This window comes from Ipomoea triloba, chromosome 6 (genome assembly GCF_003576645.1).
Source record: "Ipomoea triloba cultivar NCNSP0323 chromosome 6, ASM357664v1".
Lineage (NCBI taxonomy): Eukaryota > Viridiplantae > Streptophyta > Magnoliopsida > Solanales > Convolvulaceae > Ipomoea > Ipomoea triloba.
Window position 1 is genome coordinate 24,505,770 of NC_044921.1, and position 12,648 is coordinate 24,518,417.

The 12,648-nt window shown below is 38.0% G+C and overlaps 4 protein-coding genes across 8 annotated transcripts; 2 read left to right on the forward strand and 2 right to left on the reverse strand.

Moving 5' to 3' along the window:
- Positions 1 to 1,827: 1,827 nt before the first annotated feature.
- LOC116022929 (protein NPGR1) lies at positions 1,828 to 5,408 on the forward strand. Of its 2 annotated transcripts, none has more exons than XM_031263843.1 (6): positions 1,828 to 2,096; positions 2,412 to 2,644; positions 2,744 to 3,002; positions 3,415 to 4,619; positions 4,705 to 4,852; positions 4,939 to 5,408. In XM_031263843.1, the coding sequence occupies exons 2-6, from the start codon at positions 2,438 to 2,440 to the stop codon at positions 5,250 to 5,252; spliced, it is 2,133 nt and encodes a 710-aa protein (XP_031119703.1). In that variant the 5' UTR covers positions 1,828 to 2,096; positions 2,412 to 2,437; the 3' UTR covers positions 5,253 to 5,408. The 2 variants fall into 2 exon arrangements, with proteins under 2 accessions (XP_031119703.1, XP_031119702.1); XM_031263842.1 differs by having other exon boundaries at positions 1,829 to 2,096; positions 2,396 to 2,644.
- On the reverse strand, positions 5,402 to 6,190 carry LOC116022930. Its single transcript, XM_031263844.1, has 3 exons — positions 5,976 to 6,190; positions 5,671 to 5,776; positions 5,402 to 5,574 (listed from the first exon to the last, which is right to left on the reverse strand). The coding sequence occupies exons 1-3, from the start codon at positions 6,080 to 6,082 to the stop codon at positions 5,560 to 5,562; spliced, it is 228 nt and encodes a 75-aa protein (XP_031119704.1). The 5' UTR covers positions 6,083 to 6,190; the 3' UTR covers positions 5,402 to 5,559.
- A 654-nt stretch (positions 6,191 to 6,844) lies between these two features.
- On the forward strand, positions 6,845 to 11,231 carry LOC116022904. 4 transcript variants are annotated; one of them, XM_031263809.1, is made up of 6 exons: positions 6,845 to 7,412; positions 7,919 to 8,060; positions 8,586 to 8,745; positions 8,963 to 9,154; positions 9,491 to 9,544; positions 10,607 to 11,231. In XM_031263809.1, exons 1-5 carry the CDS (start codon positions 6,890 to 6,892, stop codon positions 9,494 to 9,496), a joined length of 1,023 nt encoding a protein of 340 aa, XP_031119669.1. In that variant the 5' UTR covers positions 6,845 to 6,889; the 3' UTR covers positions 9,497 to 9,544; positions 10,607 to 11,231. The 4 variants fall into 4 exon arrangements, with proteins under 4 accessions (XP_031119669.1, XP_031119670.1, XP_031119671.1 ...); XM_031263810.1 differs by having other exon boundaries at positions 10,612 to 11,231; XM_031263811.1 differs by lacking the exon at positions 10,607 to 11,231 and adding an exon at positions 9,728 to 10,091.
- Positions 10,288 to 11,277, reverse strand: LOC116022906. Its single transcript, XM_031263812.1, has one exon. It carries the CDS (start codon positions 11,245 to 11,247, stop codon positions 10,558 to 10,560), a length of 690 nt encoding a protein of 229 aa, XP_031119672.1. The 5' UTR covers positions 11,248 to 11,277; the 3' UTR covers positions 10,288 to 10,557.
- Positions 11,278 to 12,648: the final 1,371 nt, after the last annotated feature.

The window sequence follows — 12,648 nt, forward strand, 5'->3', positions numbered from 1 at the left end:
ACACAAATGAATCAATTCATCAAAGAGCTACTAACTACCTCTATGACTCAAATAATAATTAACAGTTAATAGCAGTGGATAATATGAGTGTGTATTTAAACATTTATTAGGTGGGTGGGTGGGTACCTGTCCATTATGCATCAAAGGTGCACAATTGTGTCATAATTTCTCATGCACCTTTGACTTGGCAAAATCATACAACTTTTATTTGTGGTAAATGACAAAGTTTTCCTACCACACCACCAACTTTTATCTAGCTAAAGCACTTAATTACTTTTGGTTAGCCTTCCTAATTTGACATATGGAAAAATTTCACCTAATGCATTAATCAACTATCTATTCTTTTCAAAATTTGTAATTAATAGTGTAAATTAAATTGAGAGATAGGAGTTATTAACGACCGCAATGAGATAGGCAACTTGTACAAGAAGTAAATTTGAAATTTTATGATTATCAAGTCAATTGACCGAACCAATTAGATTGGAGTTGCTTCAGTAGTATTATTACTGATCAATAATCTTATCGAAGTTTGTTTCGCATCTTTGAATTTCGCCCCAACATATCAAATTAGACTAGACAGGGAAGAATGGAGTACGACATTGTTTTTTGAATTCAAAAAACCTGCAGTGTAGTGGTACGAGATTTGACGAATCGTAGAAGCGATGGAGGCATTATCCTCGAGCACCGTGACAATGTGGAGGCCAGTGAAGATGGCGTACTAAAAGTCGACAAAAAGCACATTAAAAAAAGTTGGTTGTTTGCTAATGATGTGCCCATGATGCCATTTTCCCCTAAAACACCATTCATCCTTTCAAACTCATTTCAATATCCAGCTTCAAACACAAGCCCACACACTGTTTGCAGAGAATTATGTGGACACTTTATTTTTAGTTTAAAATTTATTATACACTGATAGGGTGAAGTTCAATTCCTGTCATAAACATTAGAGATCTGGGTATGAGTTGTGCTCTGTGCATAGAAGTATACAGTCTTGTGTTACTTTCTATGAACCGGGTTTCAGGATACCTAGGTTATAACAAAAATTAAGTTTATGATTTGTGATTATACTCAATGGTGGGGGGATATTAGCAGTTGTGTTTAAGCTTGTTGTGAGTTGTGATAGTGTGAAAGGGGCATTCCAGTTATTCCATACTTCAATGCATATTCTTGTGGCTGGTCCCTGCCAGGCTACAAAGAATCCGCCAGTGATAAGTCACATGCCAAACATGTAATCTTTGTTTTTTTATTATTCTGCATCTTCATTGGTCCATGTGAATTTTTCTTTATTAGACTCCTAAATACAATAATCAGACTTAAATTAAACATCTTCTTTTCCTTCTAACTCTCCCCCTCATGTTATCATGAAAAACATATATGTTATAAGCTATAGTTTTTGACATTATAGTAATATTGATCTTTGATTAAGAACAATTTTGGATAAAATGTATTAATCTTTTAACTCTTAAGAGTATTACTCTGGTTGTTGACTTGATAACTATAAGGTTTCAAGTTCAACTTCAGGAACAGCCTTTTGACATTCTTAGTTTGATTCGGTTAGCTATAAACAACCTAAGTTAATTTATTTATTATGGTTCTTTATTAACTAGAGTCTCGAGCCGAGTTTCATCTGAACTGCAGGTTATCCCATAAATCAAAGTATTTAGTATCAATTGGAGTAGATAAGGGTGGGTTCCCCAAATCAATGTGTTTTCCAACCCATGAAAGTATGAAACCAGCATTCTAGAAAACTCAAACAATCCAATTAAAGAGCAAAAAAAGAAGTTGGAATCTATGACCAGCTAGAGTTTCTGCAATCATCTTTTTACCAATGCTGGGTGCAAACTTCTCTACACACAAGCAATTAAAAAACACATATACTTTCAAGAAGAAAGGGTGAGTGGAGGCCTAGAGGGGTGATAGAAAATTTCAAAATATCCCATCATGTGGATTTGACATTTAACCCCATTCCATTATCAAAACTTCCACACTAACCAAAAATAATGCTTGTCAAAACACAGAGACTTCTTCTCAGATGTTGCTTTCATGGCTAACAATGGCTGATGACTGGCTAAACCCAAAATATTGATTTGTTGTTGGTAAGCCCAAAGCTCTCTCTCTTCTTGCTCTTGTTTGTGTCGCCCCTATGCTTTTTCTTGTCTTTTTCTTAACGTTCTTCCATTTATATTCTAATATTCCTTCTGCTAATTCTGTTCCATTTAGATTTTATGCTTCTCTTCTGGCCTGCCCTCTTTGCTGGAAATTTCTCATTGAAATCTTTTGGCTCTTTGCTATCCCAATAGATCACCATTGTTATCTGATCCCTTCTTTGGGATAAGTTCTTTTTCCTTCTCAGATTTCTTGGACTTGAGTTTAAACTGAAAAAAACTCTATAAAGTTTGCATTTTTAACAGGGAGAGCTCATTGCCGGAGAAGGAAGATGCTGTGTGCTTGTTCCGGTGAGCAATTCAAATTTGAGGAGCCGGAGCCGGCGCCTCAGTCGCCGGAGTCATTGGCGACGAGGGATTTCTCGGCGAGTGGTCTTTCTTCCAGAACAGGCACTGCTGATTGGGAATCAAGATTTGAGGAGGCTCAAGTTGATGAAGTTGAATCTACATTAAAGGAGGCACTTTCCTTAAACTATGAGGTAATAACAATAATACTGACAAAACATTAGTGGCATTCAAGATTTTGATGTTTTGCACCTGTTTGTGAATGTGGGTTTGGTTTTTCCGGTGAGATACAGGAAGCCAGAGCTTTGCTGGGGAGGCTGGAGTATCAAAGAGGGAATTTTGATGCTGCCCTTCAAGTTTTCCAGGGGATTGACATTAAAACCTTGTCACCAAGAATGTCCAAGGCCATAACTGAGAGAACTAGGCCACGAAAACCGCGTGGCAAGGGTGAAATTGTGGTTTCTGGGGTGATGTCACTGCATTCAGTGAGTCTACTTCTTGAAGCAATCTTGCTTAAATCCAAATCATTAGCTGGACTCGGGCGAATTAGAGGTAGAGTTTTCTCCTATTCTGTGCATATGTGTAGGGAATTTGCATTCTTTAGAGACTGTCAAAATCTGTGCTTTATGTGTGTTTGAATGCAAAGAACAAGGGTGTTTGTAGAACCTGGAAGTGAACTGGATTTCATGATGATAGTTGTTTGAATGGGTGGGGAATTTCAAATTTGTTACCTGTTAGATTCTGATGTTTCTGCCAAGCACCTTGTGCTCAGATGGCATGGAGTGATTCTCCCATATGAGAGATCATGAAATCGAGCCTCAGTAGTGGCGATGTTGACTCTTTGTGCTTCAACATGTTGAGAAAGTATAGATGAACAGATACTACAGTGTAATAGGGTCAGTTGTATTCAAAAAAAAAAAAAAAGATTCTGATGTTTCTGTTTTGGGATTCCTGCCTTCATCAGATGCTGCTCGAGAGTGTAAAGCGATTCTTGATATAGTCGATTCTGCGTTTCCTAATGGGATGTCGGAGGGCGTTGGGGAAGACTGCAAGTTGCAGGAGATGTTTCACAAAGCGCTGGAGTTGCTGCCCAAGCTATGGGTGCAGGAAGGGTTGATAGATGAAGCTGTGAATTCGTATCGAAGGGCTCTTGTGAAGCCATGGAATTTGGATGCGAAAAGGCTGGCCAGTATGCAAAAGGATCTAGCCATCGCGTTACTCTTTGCAGGCGTCGAAGTGGATCTGTCTCCCCGGTTCAAAATCTGGTGTTCGACGCCTCCTAAGAATAACATGGAGGAGGCTATCCTATTGCTGTTTGTGCTCATGTGGAAAATTCAGCAGGGTGAAATTGAATGGGATTCAGAAGTTATGGATCATTTAACTTTTGCGTTGACAGTAGTTGGAGAATTCGAGTCTCTGGCAGACAACGTTGAGCAGATTCTTCCCGGGGTGAAAACCAGAGCCGAGAGATGGTACTTTCTTGCTCTCTGTTACAGTGCTGCAGGCCAGAACGAAACAGCGCTGAACCTTCTGAGAAAAGTTTCTGGTTCTTCAGAAGCCGAGCATGAGCCTCATATTCCATCTCTCCTGCTGGGAGCAAAGCTGTGTTCTCAAGATCCATGTAAAAGTCGCGAGGGGATTAGTTTTGCTCGTAGAGCGATTGACTCAACCATGAATCAGAACAAGCATTTACTGTCCCAGGCTCGAAAGTTTCTTGGTGTCTGCTATGGAAATGCTGCTAAGATCTCGGTTTCAGATTCCGAAAGAAACTCTTACCAAACACAGTCGTTGAACTCTCTGACCCAAGCCGCTATGCTGTGTAAGGAGGATGCAGAAACCGTGTTTAGCCTTGGATTGGAATACGCAACCCAGAGGAACTTGACTCCCGCTTTTGACAATGCGTTGCGGTATTCTGAAATGACGTCTGGAAGCACAGCCAAAGGGTGGAAGCTTTTGGCCCTAATCGTCTCAGCTGAGCAGAGATTCTCAGACGCCGAAGCCATAGTTGATCTCGCTTTAGATGAGACCGGGCAGATTGACCAGCTGCAATTCCTGAAGTTGAAAGCTGTTCTTCAGATAGCTCGACAACACCCCAATCAGGCCATGGAGACTTACAGGATCTTGCTCGCTATGATTCAAGCTCAGAGACAATCGGGGATGGATCACGAGGTGCATACTTGATACTCCTACTTCTCAAGTTCTAATTCCAAAAGTATATCTACATTGCGTCTAACATTATCTCCTCGATATATAGGTACTATCTGATACAAAATTGGAAGTCGAAGCTTGGCTAGATTTGGCCAGGATTTATATCGATCAAGATTCATGGCCAGATGCACAAGTCTGTATCGACAAGGCTAAGTCAATTGACATTTATTTGCCTCAGAGTTGGCACACAACAGGTCTATAGTTCAACTTCTCGAGCACAAAAAAACATTTTCCCCATTTCTTTCTCGATCACTAAATGGTTCCGAAAACTTACTTACAGGTGCATTATTTGAAGCTCAAGAGAGATACAAAGAAGCCCTAGTCGCCTTCTCGTTTTCATTGTCAATCGACCCGGATTATGTTCCCAGCATAGTGTCCACAGCCGAATTGCTCATGAAGATGGCGAGTAGCCAGGCATTCCCCATTGCGAGAAGCTTGCTAATGAACGCTCTGAGAATAGAGCCCACATGTCACGACGCATGGTTCAGCCTCGGAAAGCTCTCGAAAATGGAAGGCTCAGCACAGCAAGCTGCAGACTTTTTCCAAGCTGCACACGAGCTGAAGCTCTCCGCACCAGTTCAAAGTTTTGTTTGACAGACGATCTTAGGAACTCGAGAGATTCTCAACTGAAAATACTCACCATTGATTATTTCCTACGACTTGTTCATAGTCTTTAGATATGTAATTTATCTGTAAATGCTGTCAGCACTTTGATCAATCAATGGAAAAAAAAAGGATCTTTATGAGGCAGAACCTGAGCATTTTTGCAATCTTTTAAGCATCTTTTCACAATTATAAACATTGATAGTTAGGAATCAGAAGAAAGTGGATAAGAACATCTTTACACATTTTTCTCTTCTCCTTTCCAAACTCTTTACACAAATGCATCCAGTAGAAAGCATCATCCCATTTGCCACTGCATAAAAGTAATACAAAGACAGCAAATGAAACACAATATCCAGTATTGACAGTAAAAAAAAAAGGATCAAACTTAAATGAACAATTTCAAAACCTTGAGAACTGGTTCTCCTTTGTTAGTATTTGCAGATTGCTTGGCAGTTGCTGCCATCTGAGCCCTCGCAGCTCTTCCTGCAGCAGATTGTTCAAATTGCTCTTGCCTGCAAAAATGGTGATTATATTGCACGTCAGATTGTTGACTTGATAACCACAAAATTACAAGTTCAATTTTCAATAAGAGCAATCAGGTTGTTGACTTAATAACTACAAGGTTACAAGTTTGATCTATTGGGCTTTTGGTTTGAAGAAGAAAGCTAAGGAAACATAAATAAGTAAAGAGAGAGAGAGAATAATAATAGCCTTTTCTGGGCAGCTTCGGCGGCCATGGCGCGAGCTTGCTCGGAAGCTAATCGTTCTTCTTCTCTCCGCTTGGTTGCTCCTCCGGTGAAGCAATCGAAGCAACCCATTGTTGTTTGTCGATGTTTTTTGCAGAGTTTGAGGTGGATAACGGGCACGATTAAGATTGAAGGCCGGTACCTAGTACCTATCACTTGTAGTCTTGTAGTACAACTAAACTATATAAAAACAAGGTACAAGGCACGCACGGGTGGGTTGTTAAGGAATCCGCCCCTTAAATTGCCCCAAGGGGCTTATGTTGTTGTTGGGATTCGCCCCCTTAATTGCACCAAAGGATACCTAGAGTAACTTTTATCCGAGCGACGGCCCCTCCACTCGGCACCGTCGGATCACAAAGGCCGACTTTCGTCCCTGCTCGACGGGTGGGTCTTGCAGTCAAGCTCCCTTTGTTGAATGTAATTTTGTTGCAATTGAATCGAAATTTGTTGAAACCCAAAATTATATTGTTTGATTGGAAATATTGTAATTCTATTCATCTGCTAAATTGCAATTCAAGACCTTCCTCTATGAATTGTAATTCAGCATTGAGTTAGAGAGTATTATTATTTTCATCCATTCATATTTTCTCTTACATAAAGACATTCAGTCATTGTATTATTTATTTTTTTTTCAATTTTCTGTAATTCTTTTTATATATACTAAACACTGTAATTTAAACTTTTACTCTACTTTTTTCTAACTAAATTACAATTTCTTTTTTCCTTAATTCTTTCGTTCTAACCCAATGCCGTTTAGGATTCTGTTAATTCTCGGAGGGTCTATGTGCTAATATTTATTGTTGAATATTTATTCTAACCCGTCTGAATAGCGCAGAAGCTGACTAGATCCGTCGCGCCACCGAGGCACAGAAGAAGAAGATGAGCGATCGATCCTTAGAATTTCTCCGGCCAACGGAAACCGTAGAGCTCGAAAGCGGACTTTTACTGGTCCCACGTGTCAAGCTCCTACTCACAGTCTCACGGGCCGACAAGTCGGTATCGCCGGTCGACGAGTGGAAGCTGAAGCGGTCACTGATCGATTACCTGAAGAACACACATTCCGTCACCGTCCAAGAGGAAGACCTCGAAGTCCGGAGATTCAAGGACCTCAACAAGCGCAAGCGCGACGACCCGGTTGCTCGCGGCACCCTCTGTATTCGGGACCTAGGGTTTCTGGCGAAGCTCTTGGCCTCGAAATCGCAGTATGATGATGAGAAGGATGAAGTTAAGGCAGCCGAGAAGAACTTCCTGGAGTGGAGGAGAGGAATTGTGGAGAGAATGGATGGTATGGAGGTCAACATTGAAGGAACTAAGTTCAAGCTGAGTGCTGTGCTGCCGGCGTCGGATGATTTCGAAGGGATGAAGAAAGAATGGGAAGAGATTGCTGCTTTTGGCGGCCGAGGTTTGTATAGTTTCAATCGTTTATGACAATATAAGTTTTGTGCATTATGAGCCTTCCCTATTCTAATGTAGCATTGGCTTCTTTGATTAAATGAATTACCTTCCACACAAGTGCATATGAACCTTTGTGATTGTTTATGTTTGATAAATGATGTTTTCTACCTGTTTATGTATGGCCTTGTCCATAAATCCATAATTAAACATCAGCTAAGGTGAAATTCGGAAAAGCTATAATTCTGTACTAATCACTTAATCAGTGTCTAGCTGTATGGAGGTTTGCCACTTTGTTTGTGTTTGGAGAGATGGAGTTATTGTATTGTGTATACTAGATTTCTGTTCTGGTAATTGCAAGATCAAGCTCATAATAATATTTTTTTGGTACTGATTATTGATGTCCATTGCCCTATTATTTTGATTCTCCTTTTCTTTTCACACCTTTGGTGGCGGTAGTTTATTCTAAACTGTTGAAGTCAATTAATGCCATTCACTATTATCTACATTCTGTAGGATATCAAAGGGGTTCAAGTATGCAACCAGATACACTTGTGTTGAGAGGTTTGCCATCAAGGTGGTTTGCTGAGACAAGGGTGTCTTCGAAGCCTTCCATGCTAGTCAGCCATACAATTTTTTCAACATTTGGGAATATTAGGTGTGCGTGATAGTTTTTAGTTTGATACTCTGCTTGGGTACTTTGCCAATGATCTTGAGTAATTATTAAGGCGATCTTTTGAATTTTAATTGATATAGTCTTATTTTCAAGATAAGAATCGCAATCCTTCTTGGTTATATGGTAATGTTATATTAAAAATGAAAAAATCAACGCTTCACCTTTTTGTTTAATATTTTTTAATTAGAGTTTTTAACAAGCAAATCTCAAATGTTTTTATCAAGGAAGTGTATCCTTGGCACAAAATGACAAGCTTCCACAGGATTATTGGTTTATGCATTGCAAATAGTTAACATGAAATTCTACGGGACCAAAAGGATGAATATTGTTTGCTATACTTGCAAAACTTTTCCAAGGTATAATTATAAATGGGGGCAGGGGAAGTGGGGGGTGCAAAAGCTTATTACTCAAGATGCGGTGTGCATTTTCTTTCTAGAATTGTAATTGATATTAGAGATTGACTAGTCATTATTACTTTCTATTTGCTTTAATCTTTTCATTCAATAGGAACATTGACGTGGCTGAGGACAATTATGTTGGTAAGGATGTAGAAGAGGATGGGCTGGACATTATTTCAGGACTCCAATGTAAGATTGTGGTTCGGTTCAAGAAGCACAAGGACTTCTGCAATGCTTTGAAGGCGTTATGTGGCCGTTCATTGCAAAAGGTATTACATATTTCCTTTTGATGATATGCAAATAGAGCAATCTTACCTAAATGTATTTCCATATTTTCCCTCCTCTTTTTAGTGCCTGAAGGCTGGTCTTTCTATTTGCATGTGAACTTACATTTGCATAAATGTGTGTGACAATTATGCAATTGAACTGCAAATTAAAAATATTAGGGTGATAATCACATAATTGGTAATTTGGTAATTTATGCAGCAAGGGTCACGTTTGCGAGCTGATTATGATGTCACTTGGGATAAGGATGGATACTTCCGAAATGATGAAAATCAAACAGGAGAAAGAAATAGATGGGTGCCTGCGAGGGAAGCACTGAATGAAAGAGATGAAGCACCTAGGAGTCGATCACGCAACTTTAGTTATGAGGATGGCCGCAGAAAGAGATTTAAGGTTTGTTGGTAAATATGTTACTACTGCAAATGACTGAACACTTTTTGTTTCCAGACAAGATAAGCTGTTAGTGCGATTCTCCCATTCCTTGTCAGTTGTCAACTAAGCTTCTTTCTTTTCTAATTTTGAAAATTTGTGTTGGTGCTTACTAGCATGAAGCTGTCATTGCTTTTGATTTCATAAGCCCCACATTTGTTCTAGGCTTCTAGCATCTATTCTCCAACTTTCTACAAGTATACATGAAAGCATGCACTAATCACAAGCCCAGATTTAGTTCTTAAAATCGCTAAATAAGATTTGCATGACTTACTTAATTCTCTTCTTCTTGAGTTGCAGGAATGATGCTTCAAAATTGAAAATCTTAACCTGTGCAAGCTGACTATGGAAGTGGTTAGTATTTTTTGAAAAAAAAATTCCCCTTTGTATTCTTTTCAGCACCATTATATTTGTACTAGTAGTAATTGTACTACTGATCCTGTATTGAACTGTCTGCCAAGGAAATTTTTTTACTTGGTTTGTCAAACAAGCAAATGACCTCACTTCTTTCTCGATGATCTGTGGTCTGCATGACAGCCAGAGATTTGGGTCAACTTCAAGTTTTAGAAAACCTTGCATTTGGAAGGTATTCTATCACCCTGTTTCTGCACAATGGATCATCACAAAATTTTCAGCACTTTTAGTACAATTTCTATAAGATTATTGTGGATTGTGTTTGTAGCTGTGCTATCTCAACTCTCTGCCTGTGTTTCTATGACCATTTGAAAGTAATAGAATATAGCTCTTAAGGTCAATTGGGGGAAGCTAGAATAGAAATTTACCCATCTGGCCGTGGAAGGCAATTCTGATCCACCACCCCACTTGGTTGAACAAATATAAAATGTACAAATTGTATTGATTATAGATATATAAATATTAATATTAAAAAAATGCATTGTGATATGATTTCACATTCACTCAAGAAACGTAGTGTCTGGTTAGTCTTTTGGGATGGCTTTTCTTTTTGAGCTCGAGTATGCTCTCATTAAGAAGCTGGAGTTATTTGCTCGACAAGAGATTGTGGAGTGATACTATTGACTTTTGTCAAAAACAATCCAATATATACAAGTCAAATATAAACAATCAGACACATGTAATGAATGTAAAAATGTTTTTCTCATTGTAGCAAGTCTTTATAGTAAGTTGTTCAAGTTTGAAAATTTGAAGGATGAGTGCACTGTGCACATTTTAATGATGACTTCATCTAGAAACTTGAAGGCTCACAACAGTGACATCCATGGAACTCACCAAAGAACATATGACCGAGTTCAACAACCTTAAAAAGAATTTACATTCATGAAAAAAAAAGAAAGAAAAATCAAGAATTCACACTAGAAAAACCTTAACATGAAGATGAAACTCAGAACTCAGAAGCCTCTCCCATTGCTTAAATTTGTACTAACAACAGTTTTGCAGCTCAGTTTTCTGGAGAAATCCCTCTTCCTCTTCTGCTTTGTGGAGCTCAAGCTTGAAGATGAACTCTCTCTAATGGTGGGAATTACATACCATCCAATGGAGGTACACATAACTGCAAACGACCTTCCATAAACAGCCAACAAAGCCAAAATCAAGATTATAGCCACAGGCAAGTAATACCTCGGCTTCTTCCAGTTTTCCCACTTCATGACATAATTCATCTTCTTCCAAGAAACACTCTTGCCCAACCTCTTCTCTTCACCACCAGTTTCTTGAGCTTCACCTGTGGACTGAACCACATTCTGCTCAGCTTCATCCTGGTCTGCTGCACCTTGTTTCTTGTTCTTTGACTTGACAATAATGGGCTTGACATGATTGGAGTTCAAGAAGGCGAAGCGGACAAAGGAGATTTCATCTGAGCCCATCTGTGTGTAGATTTTCTGCTTCAGGCCTTCAAGATCAGCCAAGAGTGCAGAGAACTTGTCGAGGCCGCGATTAGCATAAGGGTTGTTGATCCCTCTCCCCCTATAAAATGTGCCCTTCTTTGACCCCCTCCTGGGGGTTGAAGATGGGCTAAGAATATACATGTCATCTTCATCAGTTTGAAGATGAGAGCTTCCACAAATACATAGACTAAACATATTCAGAAACTAAAGGGTTTTGCAGTTCTTCTTCTTATCTCTGGGAGGAGATGAATATGTGGAATGTTGTTTTGGGATAACTTTGATAAACAAAGAGAAAACTGGGAGCAGAGTGGTTCTTATTTAGTGCTTAGATTGCTGCATCTGATCCAGCTGGGAAATAGTCAAACCTGACATCAAGGCTTGAAAACTTAGGATAAATATAACATAAAAATAATAATAGTTAATGGAAATATGGAAGGGAAGCTTCTATATATATTGATCTTTGTTTGACTTTTTGTTTGGAGCTATGGGTCAATATATTGCTGCAATATAAATTATAATTAGAGAGAATTAATGATAAGAATATGAAGAAAATGTATTCCTACATTATCCAAAAATTTCTACTTTTTAAGTATATGGAGCTCAATCCATTTATGAACGGTTTAAATAACTTAGCGTCCACTCAATGCTAAGGGTTTGTAAGCTATCATCAACTCAGCATTCTAGAAGCCATCAATGTTTGTAAGCAACAACAATTCCAATATGGGAATGACTTGCCATCATGGTCACTCCAACTCTCCAAGCACCTCTCTACTAAAGAGAGGTATCAACTTTATATGGAGTTAAAAAGTTGCTGTGGCCATGTAAACTTTTAGAATATTTTAAAATTAGTTTTATTAATTAATTAGGATGATTATCTTAAAATTAGTTTGTTATTCATGCTTATCTTAGTTTGTTAGTTAGAATTAGTTTATCCTATTCTTTATAATTATCTCATTTATATGGTTGTACTCTGCTTGTGAACCTCATTTGTGGTGTTGTTTCTATTTCTCAAAAATTAACTCTTTTTCCAATTCAAGTTAAACCTCCCAATTGGATTTCGCCTAGCCTAATAAATCATTTTAAAATATTATTTAGATTAGAGTGTGGAGAGAAGATTAGATCAATCAGGTTCGCATCAAAAGTGTTTTGTTTATTTTAAAGATATTAGTACTAAAGTATTATAATATATTTTGCAATTTAATAATTCTATAAAAGCGATCATGTTACCATCCATTTAAAATAGTAATAAATGTGTATTGTACATATGTAGTTGGCTATATGAGTATATGTTATGTATTTAGTACTACTACATATTATTTATAATGATTATGTTCGAATGATTGTACTCCATAATTAATTCTTCTTAGCAAATTGTGAAGTATCCACTTTTGTAGCTGGGAAATGTAAACTATATGAAGTAAAAGAGGTCTTTGTTTATTTTTTTTTTAAAGTGTCAAAATCTCAAACTTTTCTATTTTATTTATTACAAATTTGAAGTGTTCTTCTGTATAATAAAATTAATTTTATAATTTTTAAAATGATAATAAAAATTCATAGTCACTAAGAATCACATAAATGTAAATTAATTTAAATTAT

Excerpts from the sequence above, each read along its gene's own strand:
- LOC116022906 (XM_031263812.1), bottom strand. The coding sequence starts at position 11,247 with ATGTTTAGTCTATGTATTTGTGGAAGCTCTCATCTTCAAACTGATGAA.
- LOC116022930 (XM_031263844.1), bottom strand. The coding sequence starts at position 6,082 with ATGGGTTGCTTCGATTGCTTCACCGGAGGAGCAACCAAGCGGAGAGAA. Across the intron at positions 5,777-5,975 it reads GCCGAAGCTGCCCAGAAAAG|GCAAGAGCAATTTGAACAAT; the intron begins GCTATTATTATT and ends CCATTTTTGCAG.
- LOC116022929 (XM_031263843.1), top strand. The coding sequence starts at position 2,438 with ATGCTGTGTGCTTGTTCCGGTGAGCAATTCAAATTTGAGGAGCCGGAG. Across the intron at positions 3,003-3,414 it reads TGGACTCGGGCGAATTAGAG|ATGCTGCTCGAGAGTGTAAA; the intron begins GTAGAGTTTTCT and ends TGCCTTCATCAG. Across the intron at positions 4,620-4,704 it reads AATCGGGGATGGATCACGAG|GTACTATCTGATACAAAATT; the intron begins GTGCATACTTGA and ends CTCGATATATAG.
- LOC116022904 (XM_031263809.1), top strand. The coding sequence starts at position 6,890 with ATGAGCGATCGATCCTTAGAATTTCTCCGGCCAACGGAAACCGTAGAG. Across the intron at positions 7,413-7,918 it reads TGCTGCTTTTGGCGGCCGAG|GATATCAAAGGGGTTCAAGT; the intron begins GTTTGTATAGTT and ends TACATTCTGTAG. Across the intron at positions 8,061-8,585 it reads TCAACATTTGGGAATATTAG|GAACATTGACGTGGCTGAGG; the intron begins GTGTGCGTGATA and ends TTCATTCAATAG.